Here is a 13,741-nt window from a genome sequence, read left to right as displayed (position 1 = left end):
TCTATTTTTCTTTGCTTTGTAAGAGATTGTTAATCCTCTTATATATGCTTTTGTGGTGTCCCATAAAATTTGCAGCGATGTTTGTTCATTCTTGTTTATTTGAAAAAATATGTCCATCTCTTTCTTTATCATTTCAATGTATTCCTTATCGTTAATGATCACTCTGTCCATCATCCATCTCCCCCTTTTTTGTTGGCCTTTCCAAGCTATCATTATAGGACTATGATCTGCCCATACATTCGGTGTAATTTCAATCTCTTTGATATTCTCTCTTAACTCTGTGATCATCCAGGCCATATCTAGCCTGGACCAGGATTGGTGGGGATTCGAATAGTAGGTATATTGTTTTTTAGTTTTATTCAATTCCCTCCAAGTGTCTTTCAATTGAAATTCTTGGATCATGTCTTTAAAAGTATCGGGGAGTGTCTTCTTCCTAGATTTATTTTTTTTATTACTTTGATAGTCATAATCCCTATCTACAATCGCGTTGTAATCCTCTACCATACATATGTGTTTGTAATCCAATTCTTTGATTTTGTTGTGTATTTTTTTGAAGTATTCTTTTTTGTTCCCGTTCGGTGCATAAATTGATATTAGCAGTATATTTTGGGCTTCCTTCTTGATGTCTATCATTAATATCCTGCCATCTCCGTCTGCATAAATTTGTTTTGCTTGGATATGATTTTTGATATATACTGCGATACCTCTTTTTTTTTGATCTGATAATGAGGTGAATAATGTACCTAATCTTCTGTTTTCTAATAACTATTGATGGTGTTTTTTAATGTGTACTTCTTGTAAGTTAATAATGTCTATGTCTAATTTTTGTAATTTTTTAAAAATATGTGTTCTTTTAGTTGGTAGATTGAGTCCGTTTATGTTGATTGAAATCAATTTCGTTTCTTGTCCCATTTTTCCTTACTTATCTGTATGTCAATCTAAGTTTGCCTTTGTTCCTTGTTATCATTTGGGTTTTCCCCCTGGCCCCTTCTCTCTCCATCTTCTCCCTTTTGATATGTTTCTTCTCTTCCTGTTCTTTTTTCGTTCCCTCTGTCAGGTGATCTTGGTTCGTATTTTCTGAATCATGCCTAGTTTCCTGTTCCTCCTCTAATGTAAAGTGAGTGTCAAAGAATTCTTGTGCCTTCTCTATCGTAATTTTGTATTTCTTGTCTTCCCAGGATACTAGAATCCCTTCCGGCACCAACCAATGAAACATTATTTTATGTTGATTCAATAGAGCTGTTAAGAAATTATAATTTTTTTCTGTGCTCTCTTATTCGTCTTGGGATCTGTTTTAGGGTGATTATTTCCTTTCTTTTAAAGCAAATCTTTTCCTCTCTCATTAGTGTGTAGATCTCTTCCTTTAGTGTTTTACGTGCAAATCTGACATGGATCTCTTTAGGTAATTTGTTCCTACGGGCATAATTCGTATGGACCCTGTATATTTCATTGATTTCCCTACTGATCTCGTTTTTCTCCTTTTGGGTGGTCTTCGCTAATATACTCGTCATCAGATCTCTTAAGTCTTCTCCCTTAGTTTCCACAGATGCCTTTTCTAATTCCAAGTGGGTAATTGACTCTTCTAATTCCCTGTTTAATTCCATTTGATTTTGTTCCATATTATCAATCTTTTTGTCCACTAGGTCCATTTTTGTTTCTATATTTTGGACCCGTTCTTCATTTTTTGCAATGTTTTGTTGGATTCTTTCGATCTTGTCGTCCATTTTTTTAATGTTATCGTTTATTTGTCCTACATCCAATTTCAATTCCTCGTGGTTCTTCTTCGTCTCTTCATGATTGTTCACTATTGTTTCCTGTGTCTTATTCATTCCCTCCTGGATCATAGCTAGTATTGATTGTATATTTTGTATATAAATGCCGTGGAAACTTTTTCTTTGTCTGAGGTTAACATCGTGTCTATAGTTTTTTGTTGTGCTGGGGAAGCTAGTGTAGATGTCTGATTTGGTGTTGATTTTTTCCCTGTTTTAGTTATTGTTATTGAGGGTGTTGTCATCCTCGTTTTTTGTTTTACTATTTCCCAAATTTTCATACATTATCTTGAATGAGAGTAAATTACTATGTTGTTGTGCAGTATTTAGTTTATATAATTCCAACGTTGATAATTTCACTTAAAATATCGTTATATCAGGATCGGATTAGTCAATTGAGGGAGGGCGGGGGGAAAATACAGTATTCAGCAATTCATTCCTCTGTTATTATTCCTATACAGTATAATATTTATATATCAATTATAAAGCAAGAAATCACATTTTATATTCTTTATGTTAATTAATTACTCTTAAGATTATTACAATTTTCTATAGGCAGTCTAAAGTCTTCTAACTTATTCTACGATTCCTAACTTTACTCAAGCAATATTATTTTTGTACTGTATCTATATAAATCTATATAATGAATATATAAATTCCTAATCAATAATTAAAGTTTACTGTAAGCAGTCTAAAATATTCTACTAACTTATTACACAATTACCTGGATTTACTATAACAATAATTAATTCTTAACAGTATCTATATATTGTATTTATATTAAATATATTAAGTATATATATTTCCAATCAATACATTCCCATCAAATCTATATACTTATTTCAATAGGTAGATAGATGGGGAAACAGTAAGAAAAGATGTTGTTAAATCAATTCATTAATTCATTAATATTGTATCAACTTCAAATATTTTAGTTATCTTTAAACAAAATTAGACAAAATTAAATGAATATGGTTAAATATATTCTAAGTTTAACTTATAAGGTAAATAAAATAACTAATTACATATATTAATGGCTAATTACATATATTTTTAAGGATTTAATATCCTTAAGATATCTTGAAAATTCTCCAATATGTCTCCTTCAGACCAATCAAAAATACTTCCTTCTCTTTCTTTCTTCGTTTCTCAGTCCGTCAGTTTTCACTCCAATTTTAACAGTTTTAATGCAGTAAACTCAAGTAAGTCCGTGTATCAATTTCCTCCGGTTTCTAAATAGTAAGTTCTGTTTCTTTTGCCAGAGAATGTGCCATTCTTTGCCAATGTGTCGTTTTGATCTCTTGTTACAGAGTCTCGTGTCTGTGGTTAAGCTTGTTACTGTTGCTGCTTGCGAAGTGAAAGTTTTTCTGCTGCGAAACCTCAGACCGCCATTTGCTGTTGTTCTTCTGTTCCTTTCCCACCGCGACAATCTTTAAACACTTTAAGTTCTTTGGTTTTCACTTTCTGAAAATATTCTGTAGATAGTCCTTTTCTCTACCAAGTCGAAAAATATTGTTTTAAAATTTGTAATCCACTGCTTACTTAAAATCCTTTTTCACTGTCACTTGCTGCTTCCGCCTGTCAAATCTGCGTTGTCACTATGGATTTGAGTTCCACTCCACTCACTATCTCTCGCTGCTTGCCTGACGATCTTGGCGCCACTTTTTGGAGTTTTATTGTCGCCTATTTCTTTTATTTCTTATAATTATACCTTCGTTATTCTGCTATTTTAGTCCTTACTGATGTTTCTCTTTTTTAATCTTCGCTTCCACACTTATCAGTTGACAGCGCTCCGGCCAGCCAAGATGGCTGGTTTTTTCCCGGCTGGATTTAGGGAGTTTACTCTGAACCTTCGGGGTGATTGCTGTCACTCTGAGGTCCTTGAGAATCCCCCTTTTTCTATCGACCTCTCCCATGGTCGATAGTGCTGAAAGAACAGCTTCCAATCATGAATTTTGGAACTCCAGGGACGGAGCCTCGTTCCCCTTCATCCTTTTATGCTGACGTCACCACCGGAAGTCCAGAGGTTCTACCATTTCTAATTGAAAATTTTTATAATACACTGCTGTCAAACCATCTGTGCCAGGAGCCTTTCCACTTTTTAATTGTTTAATTGCCAGAAGAATTTCCTCAGTGGTTATTAATACATTCAATCTTTCCCTTTGTTCATCAGTAATTGCAAGAATATGCTCCTTCTGCAAATATCTCTCTATATCATTACCTTGTATATTATCACCAGCATACAACCTCGTATAAAAATCTAAAAATTTTTTAATCATATTCTGTTGATATACCTCTTTACCTTTATACTCTATTTTTTCTATTGTACGAGATTTTTGTTTTTTCCTTAACATATATGCTAACCACCTGCCTGGTTTATTTGCATTGCAAAAAGTATTATGTTTAGCATATTGCAAGTTCGTTGCAAATTGATCTGACATCAACATATTAAACTGTCCTGGCAATATTGTAATGGCTTCTTTTATATTCTTGTCATCTGGTTTATCCACTAATGCCTGTTCCTTCTTTTTTATTTCCTCTTCCAATTACCTCCGTTTTTTCCCCTGTCTACGTCTGTAGGAATTATTCAAATTTATTAAAACTCCTCTCATATATGCTTTACTTGCATCCCATACCATTTCCACAGGTGTACCCTTATGCATATTTAAAACAAAAAATTCTTTCATTAACTTTTTACATTCTATCACATTTGCCTCATATCAAAATAAGTTTTCATTCAGTCTCCAAGATCTCCTAGACCCCTCCCCAAGCTCTAATTCCATCCACACCGGATTATGGTCTGTTAAAGTTCTTGGACATATCTTCGTCTTCTTTACCCTGGAAAGAAAATCATTTGTAGTTAGTATAAAATCAATTCTAGAAAAAGATTGGTGTCTATCAGAAAAAAATGTAAAATCCTGTTCTTTAAAATTTCGTTCACACTATATATCTCTCAACTCCATATCATCCATCATGTCAAAAAAAGATTTAGGAAATTTAGCCCGTGTTTCAATGTTTGGCAAAAGGGTCTTTTTTGTCAGGGCATTGATTAATCCCATGTTTGGCTCTGGGACAAATCACCCTGGTTAATTAGAGGATGGATCGTGGCTCCTCCTTGTTGCAATATTCTGAAAAGAAACGTGAAGAAAAGTTTCTAATAAAACTCATTTATTTGTTATAAAGAAAATAAAACACCTCACTAACTAAGAAAAGTAATTGCTACATTTTTGAAATAATTCTTGCCGGCTATTTCTCAGCCGGACCTTGCTGGCAAGAGAACAAAGGAAAGAGTGTGTGAAGCAAGTGAAAGAATGCGGACATGCGTAGTAAAATACTGATAAGGAACTTGGCAAACTACAGTAAGTCTATTAGTCCAAAAATAATGAGTTCAGCTGGCAAATAAAATAACGCAGTGACATTTTTGTCTTTTTTAGTGTCCAATACACCATTCCAATCACCCATCATTTTACATGATTTGTAATCCATTTGTATTATTTTTTTATGCAAAAGTTTGTAAAATTTCTCTTGTTGTTGATTAGGTGCATATACTCCCATTAAAAGTATTTTCTTCCCTTCTATTAATAATTCAATCATTATATATCTTCCTTGTGGATCTGCTTCAATTAATTTAGCCATTAAATCTGTTCTTAGGTATATAACTATACCATTTGTCTTCTCAGGAGCTGATGCAACAAAATGTTTGCCCAGTCTAACATTTATTAGGTATTTCTGATCACTTGTTCTAATGTGTGTTTCTTGCAAACAAATTACATCATTTTTAAACTGTTTCAAATAGTGAAATATTTTCTTCCTCTTTTGTGGTGAGTTTAAGCCATTAACATTCCAGGTAAAAAAATTATTTGCCATCCTTGGCCCTGAAAGCTTATGGAGCACCGACTGGAAGTCCTCCTGGAATTTCCTCTTTGGTCTAGCTCCTCCCACAGCTTCCATATTTGTAATTGCAATTTCTTGGGTTATTATCTGACTTCGTTGCTTCTTTAATTCTTGTTCTTTACGTCTGGTTGCTGCTCGAGTTTGTCTTTGATCCTTGGGGTCTTCCATTTTTTCAAATAAATCCAAAAGTTGAACATCCTCTGAAAGTTGCAATAATTCTTGTTGAGTAGTCAAAACACCTCCTTGAGCTTGTGCCTGCATAATTTCCTTTTCCCCCTTTCTGGCCTCTCCTGCTTCTTTCTTTCTTCTGGCTTCTGCAGATGGTGGGTTTCCAGCCTTTAGTATGGTAGTGTAAAAATCTCTTGCCTTCCAAACTGAGTTGAGATGATGTCTCTCACCCAAATAATTCACCACTAATCCGGCTGGAGCTTCCCATCTGTACTGCAACTGACGCCTTCTAAGTTCATCAACTAAAAATGCATAGTCCTTTCAAGATCTCAACATTTTGGGGGGAATTTCCTTCATTACTGAAACCTCCTGTCCTGCCACTTGAAGTTTCTTCTTATAAGAAACTTGTAAAACTCCATTTCTTGTTCTCCTTGTAACAAAGTAGATCACAATATCTCTTGGTAGCTGTCTCTGTCTGGCAATCCATGAATTAACACAATAAATTTTGTCTATTTGCCAGTCACACTCTAGATTCTCCAGTAAACTGAGCAAGGGCTTCTGCAAAAATCTCTCTGAGATTTTCCTGGTTATTTTCTTTCTGCATGAGTACTTGTATCGGGGTGTGTTGGTGTATCTTGATGATATCCTCATTTACACTGACACTATGGAGGAGCATACACAACTAGTACACTGGGTGTTAGAGAAACTTCTCGAGGCCAAGTTATTCATTAAGGTGTCAAAATGTGAATTCCACTGCTCTGAATTGGATTACCTAGGATATAGGATATCTAGAAAAGGGTTGGGGATGGATCCCAATAAAGTCACTACCATATTGGCGTGGCAAGAACCGGGGACAAGGAAGCAATTGCAGAGCTTTCTCGGATTTGCTAACTTTTATAGACAGTTTATCCCAGCGTTTTCCCACATAGCACTACCTACCCCTTACTAATCTCCTACGTAGACGAGGAAGTAACGAAAAAACCACCCAGTGTATAAAATGGACTTCCTACAAAGGACTGTCCTACAAAGGTGCCATGACGTCAAAACCTCTTGATCTGTTACAATCCGTGGCTAACCCTAGTAGACCGTGGGATGAAATCGCTATGGATTTCATTGTAGAACTCCCTGAAAGCAATGGTAAGACAGTAATATGGACTGTCATAGACCTCTTCTCTAAACAGGCCCATTTCATACCATGTAGTGGACTACCATCAGCCCGAAGGTTGGCAAAACTCTTTATCCAACACATCTACCACTTACATGGGGTACCCCACCACATTGTATTTACGGCCAAATTCTGGAGAAACTTCATACAGTCCATAGGTTCGATGCAAGGACTCAGTTCAGCCTTCCACCCAGGGATGGGTTCTAACCGGCTTTACTACCGGTTCTCTTTGTGCGCATGCTTCACGCATGATCGCCTCTTCAGCGATCGAATCTGCTCAGCTGAGGTGCGGCAATCCGCTCTGCCGCACCTCTCAGCTGGGCGAAAAAAGAAGAAATCTAAGGTCAGAATAACACGGGGGTGGGCGGGAGGGCCCAGCTCCCGAAGAAAGAGAACCGGATTAGTGATGTAATAGCCTAACCGGGAGCAACCCACCACTACTTCCACCCTAGCACAAACGGCATGACTGAGAGAGCTAACGCTATAGTGGAACGCTATCTGTGTTGTTATGTTGTTATTACTGATCATGTACCTGGCTCCCTGCCACGTGGCAGCGGCCCTGCCCGAACTGCTCAACGTTATAGCCAGGGTGGCGGTTGATACCCCGAGGCTTATGGTCATGGGGGATTTTAACCTGCCATCCATCGGTGAAGCATCTGAGGCAGTGCGGGAGTTCATGGCTTCCATGACGGCTATGGACCTGACCCAGTTAGTGCATGGCCCTACTCACACGGGGGAAAAACTCTGGACTTGGTTTTTGTCTCTGGTCAGTGATTGAATGATCTCGATATTGGGGATATAGTGACTGAACCCCTGTCATGGTCGGATCATTCCCTCCTTCGCCTTGACCTTCGAACCACTACACCCCGCCACCGGGAGGCGGAACCGATGAGGTGGCTCCGTCCCAGGCGCCTAATGCGCCCGGATCGGTTCCAGATGAAGCTTGGGCCGTTTCCTGAGGCTCTGGCTCATGGCTCGACTGAAGACCTGGTGGCCACCTGGGATAGGGCAGCCGCTGGAGCTTTGGATCAGGTCATGCCTTTGTGGCCTCTGACTCGGCGCCGATCTCGCTTGGCTCCTTAGTTCACCGAGGAGCTGAGGGAGATGAAGCGCTGGAAAAGACGCCTGGAGAGCGGTTGGAGGGCCAGCCAATCTGAATCTGACTGAACACTGGTAAGGTCTCATATTAAGACTTACCTTGTGGCGATAAAAGCAGCAAAATGTAAGTATTTTTCTGCTCTTATTGCGTCATCAGATAATCGCCCGGCCACCCTGTTTAGGGTGACCCGCTCCCTGCTCCTTCAGGAAGTGCAGGAGGACCCCTTGGAGGGTAGAGCCGAGGACTTTGTACAGTATCTGTATTGCTCAGATTCAGGAACATCTGGACTTTGACGGGGTAGTTTCAGGGGGGATAATATTCTTGAGAATATTATCTGGGAAGAGTTTGATTCTGTGACTCCCGAAGACGTGGACAGGATACTGAGTAGACTGAATGCTGCCACATGTTTATTGGACCCGTGTCTCTCCTGGTTGGTGCTGGCTTCTCGGGAGGTTACACGAGGCTGGCTCCAGGGGGTTATAAATGCTTCTCTGAGGGAGGGTGTCTTTCCCGCCACCTTGAAAGAGGCGGTGGTGAGACCTCTCCTCAAGAAGCCTTCCCTGGACCCGGCAGTATTGGCAAATTACCGTCCAGTCTCCAACCTTCGCTTTGTTGCAAAGGTTGTTGAGAGTGTGGTAGCACGACAGCTCCCTCAGTACCTGGATGAATCGGTTTCTCTGGATCCGTTCCAGTCGGGCTTCAGGCTTGGGTACAGCACGGAAATGGCATTGGTCACATTGGTTGATGATCTCTGGAGGGCTTGGGACAGGGGTTGCTCCTCTGTCCTGGTCCTATTAGACCTCTCAGCGGCTTTTGATACCATCGACCATGGTATCATGCTGCACCGGCTGGAAGAGCAAGGGGTGGGAGGCACCGTGTTGCGGTGGTTCTCCTCCTTCCTCTCCGACCGGTCGCAGTCAGTGTTGGCAGGGGGCAGAGGTCGACCCCGAGGCCCCTTGTATGTGGGGTGCCACAAGGGTCGGTCCTCTCTCCCCTTCTGTTCAACATTTATGTGAAGCCGCTGAGTGAGATCATCTGTGGTTTCGGGGTGAAGTACCATCAGTACGCTGATGACACTCAGCTGTACATCTCCACGCCGGACCACCCCAATGATGCCCTTGAAGTGATGTCCCGGTGCCTGGATGCTGTACGGATCTGGATGGGGAGGAACAGACTCAGGCTCAACCCATCCAAGACCGAGTGGCTGTGGTTTCCGACATCCCGATATAGTCAGTTGGTGCCATCACTGACTATTGGGGGCGAGTCATTGGCCCCCACAGAGAGGGCTTGCAACTTGGGGATCCTCCTGGACTCACAGCTGTCTTTAGAAGAGCACTTGATGGTTGTGGCTGGGAGGGCGTTTTATCAGGTTCGCCTGATTCGCCAGGTTCGTCCCTTTCTGGATCGGGACTCGTTAAATACGGTCACTCATGTCCTTGTCACTTCCCGCCTGGACTACTTCAATGCTCTCTACATGGGGCTCCCCTTGAGGAGCACCTGGAGGCTCCAGCTGGTCCAGAATGCGGCCGCGCAGGTGGTTATGGGAGCGATGGGGTGCTCCCATGTGACCCCCCTCCTGCGCGAGCTGCACTGGCTCCCAGTGGTCTTCCGGGTGCACTTCAAGGTTTTGGTTACCACCTTTAGAGCGCTCCATGGCTTAGGACCGGGGTATCTATAAGACCGCCTTCTGCCACCAGTGGCCTCTCACCGACCAGTATGCTCCCATAGAGAGGGGCTCCTCAGGGTGCCGTTGGCCAAACAATGTCAACTGGCGGCCCCCAGGGGGAGAGCCTTCTCTGTGGGGGCACCCGCCATCTGGAACGAGCTCCCCCCAGAGATACGGAAGATCCCGGACCTGCGCGCTTTCCGCCGTGCCATCAAAACATTTCTTTTCCAGCAGGCCGGCCTGGCCTGACCTCTCTTTTAAAATTTTTAAAATTTTTAAATTTTAAATTTGTCTTATGAATTTGGGGTATTTTAAATTTTGTTTTTCGGGCCAATTATTTAATTGTATTTTAATGGTTTTTTAACATTTGTATTATATGTATTTTATTTGGCTGTTCACCGCCCTGAGTCCTTCGGGAGTAGGGCGGTATACAAATTCAATTAATAATAATAATAATAATAATAATAATAATAATAATAATAATAATAATAATAATAATAATATCTCCTACCAACAAACTGACTGGTTGTACCTGTTTTCATTCGCCGAAGTTGCGTATAACAACACAGTGAACTGCAGTACTGGCTTTACCCCGTTTCAGATTGTTATGGGACGGGACTTCGTTGCTATACCGGAACTGGAAATGCCACCTGATACAGGGCAGTTACCTGGCAAATGGGCTGTGAGAATATGGACACTACGGCCACAGGTTAAAATCCAGTTTTCCACAGCAGCCTATTGAAACCGGTGACAGCAATCAGGGAAGTTCCAGACCGGCCTGGCCCGGTTGAGGATGAGCAATATGAAATCAATGAGATATTAGACTCCAAAATCCACAGGGGTAAACTTAAATATCTTGTTAGGTGGAAAGGGTACCCTTATGAAGAGGCCTCTTGGGTACCCCCAGAGGACGTTAATGCTAACCGGCTTTTCAGACGGTTCCATAGAGATAACCCACTGAAACACAGACTGCTGTTAACATGTCTAGTTTATGTCTTGCAGAAGGATTCTTGGTGAAGGGGAACCGCCTGTCGAGCCCGTCATATCGCTCGACAACTCAGGGATGGGAAGGAAGAGTGGTGGAGAATGCTGGAACGATCTGATATACTGAGTGGGGCATTTGTTCACGGGGTGGTGACGGTGGCACTAGGTGTAGGTGGTCGAGTTCGGGGACATGGGGTGCGTCAGTGACAGGTGGGACAGGGACTGCCGACGCTGATACCAACGCGGTGGGCGGGAGATGCATTGGAAGGTGCTCCACAGCTGACGGCCGGCCAGATATTCGACGGAGGCGTGGCGAAGGGACAGAGCGGCGCTGACATCGCTAATGGATGCTGCTCTGTTGACGGGTGGTGCATTGGGAGGCGCTCCACAGCTGACAGAAGCCCAGGTGGTCGGCGGGGACGTGATGGCCGAGTGGGGCGGTGTCATAAAAAGCACTACGAGGTGAACGCTCATAGCACCAACTTTAAATCATTTGAAACTCAGCAATTCTTCGGAGCTAGCAACAGCATTAAACCAGCATTAGCAACCCAGATAGAGTTGTTTTGGTGTGCTTTGTGTCTGCTGAATTCGTTTTGTCCAGGAGGGCTGAGACAATCTTTATGATTCTACTATTAATACACATGTTTATATTAAAATATGTTCTTTTCATTATTTAATTGCTCAGCGTTTACCAATCACAATATAGTTTAAGCTTGCCTATTCTAATTTCTCCTTATGCCACGATTATAAAAAAAAGGAAAGAAAACGGGGGGAAAAGGACTTTTTAAATTTCTCTTTCCTTTTTTCTTTTTCCTATCCGCCTTTAATTAAATATCTTCCTTGTTCTCATCATCTCTTGCCCGCATCAATACTTTAATTCTTATTCTTTTTTTAACTTGCTTCTCATATTCTTCTCTTAAATCTTTATCTCTGTCTGTATCTGTGTCTACATCCTGCCTAGTCAATCTAAGTGTTTCTTCCATCCCTACCCTTTTCCACTGTCTAGCTTTAAAGTTATCAGCCCTAACACCTAGCTCCCTTCCCAGAGTTTCTTCCTGCTCCTCCCATTCTCTTTTCAGATCTCTTAAAATATTTTCCCCCTGGTTTGATTCATCAAACATTATTAATTTTATTAATGATTCATCATTATCTTCTTTCTGTTGATTCCTCAATTCTGTTTTTCTCTCAATTCCTTCTGCTAGCTCCTTCCTTTCCTGGACATCTTGTTCATTACTCATTGTCCTTTGTATGATGTTTTCCAATTTTTGACCTATGCCATCCATTAATTCCATCATTGCCTTGTGCTCTTTCTGTGTAAATATCCTTTATGCTTTGAAACATCAACTCCATCTCAATCAAAGTTCCGCTCGTTTGCTCCTTCTGTTGCATCTTATCTTGTTTTAATAAATTCCACTTTTAGTCAATAGCCCAAGAACCATTTATTCCAAACTGAAGTTATTCTTCAAAGTATCCGCTGATCACAGTTCTTTAAGTTCCATAAATAGTCTGGTCCATTTATAGCGGGAGTTACAGGGAGTTGTCCAAGCCTCTTTGAGTCATGTTTCTAGATTCAGTCAAATAACTTAACATTCAGGGGTCACTTTAATTAAATATCTTCCTTGTTCTCACATTTAAATCTCCAATGGTCATAGGGTAGATGTATATAGTCCAGTAAATATTTTCACAGTCCTTTAAATGGGTATTCTCAGGCTTGTATATTTTCCTTTAATCCGCAGGTGGCAATCTTAGGTTAATTTTCACTATTACTAAAAAATTGATTTTAATTATTATAAATTGTAATTCAATTATAGAACCAATGTTAATTTTTAAATCCATAATTCCAATATTTTATTTTAAATTGCTTTCCCAATGTCACGTCTTCCCAATTTAAAAGTCCAATTACCTATGTTTTTAAAGAAAAAAAAGTTTCCTTCCAGTCTGGTAATTTTCTCAAAGTGTCTGATTTCCGCTTTCAATGGTTCTGAGTAAATCCTATTTCTCTTTTAGGGTTAACTTTTGGGTAAAAAAAATCCTCTCACCCAGTTCCACACTGTTCACCAAAATCCGCTCCAGCTCAAAGCTTAGGTGGTCATCAGCTGTCCCAGTTTTGTGGCAGCCATCTTAGGCTGTCTCTTCTCCTCGTTGTGGATGAGAGGGAAAGTAAGCCCCAGGTCAAGCAGGAGAGCTGCGACTCTCCGAGACCTCACAGGGTGTCCCTCTTTGCTTCACTGCCCCTCCAAGGCGGCTTTGGCTTCTTTTGGAGCCTACCAATGGGGGGAACTCAGCATGGGAGCATGTAGACCTGCTCTCTGTGTCCGATCTTGCTGCGACATCAGCCGGAAGTCTCATGAGGTTGTTGTTGTGGGGAAAACAGGAGGAGGAAAGAATATTAGGTATGTTTCTCATCTTGAGTTTTTTTTTAAAATTATAAAGCAGGAATAACAATTTTTAAAAATGAATTATATCAACTATTAATGTAGTTCCTACCAATTGTTCTCTCTTAAATATCTAGGGATACATCTCTTCAGTTGAAATGAGTATGCCAAGTTCATGTAGATGGAAGAAAATAAATGATGCAAAAGAGTATAACATACGTGTAGTCCTTGATATATGACTGTAATAGAGCCTGCCCATTACAATAGTGAGTCATGACAGTTGTAAAACAGGTCAGTCATGTGACTAACCCAATTTTATGATGTTTTTTTCAAAGGTCATTAAGCAAACACCGCAGTTTTCAAAAAGTGAATGCCACAGTCACTAAGCAAATGGTTTGCTTTAAATAGATGAGTTTTGCTGAAAACCAGAACTACTAACTTTCAGTAAAACATGAATAAGACATGATTATGTGACCATTGGATGTTGCAAATGGCAGTAAATGTGGCTGTGTTGCCAAGTGCCCAAAGTTTAGTCACATGACCACAGAGAAGGCCCAACTTCCTCTGCAGGTTGTAAATCCCCTTTTTCGAGTCCTTTGTAACTGAATGGTCACTAATCTA

At 40.6% G+C, this 13,741-nt stretch overlaps 1 protein-coding gene across 2 annotated transcripts in view; it reads left to right on the top strand.

Annotated features, from left to right (window-relative positions):
* The window catches only part of LOC139320491 (uncharacterized), a 177,414-nt gene that overhangs the window by 139,360 nt on the left and 24,313 nt on the right, over positions 1-13,741 (top strand). The window contains exon 13 of one of the 2 annotated variants that reach the window (XM_070948837.1): positions 13,258-13,322. The exons of the other annotated variant lie outside the window; for it this stretch is intronic. Coding sequence (XP_070804938.1) covers positions 13,258-13,277 — 20 coding nt within the window. The 3' untranslated portion in view covers positions 13,278-13,322. Of the gene's footprint in view, positions 1-13,257; positions 13,323-13,741 lie in introns of those variants that run through there. 2 annotated transcript variants of the gene reach the window in all.

This window comes from Pituophis catenifer, unplaced genomic scaffold (assembly GCF_029215685.1).
Source record: "Pituophis catenifer annectens isolate HBS135680 unplaced genomic scaffold, rPitCat1.0.hap2 SCAF_8, whole genome shotgun sequence".
NCBI classification, from domain to species: domain Eukaryota; kingdom Metazoa; phylum Chordata; class Lepidosauria; order Squamata; family Colubridae; genus Pituophis; species Pituophis catenifer.
Note: the sequence above shows the minus strand (reverse complement) of the source record. Positions and strands in the feature narration are given on the sequence as shown.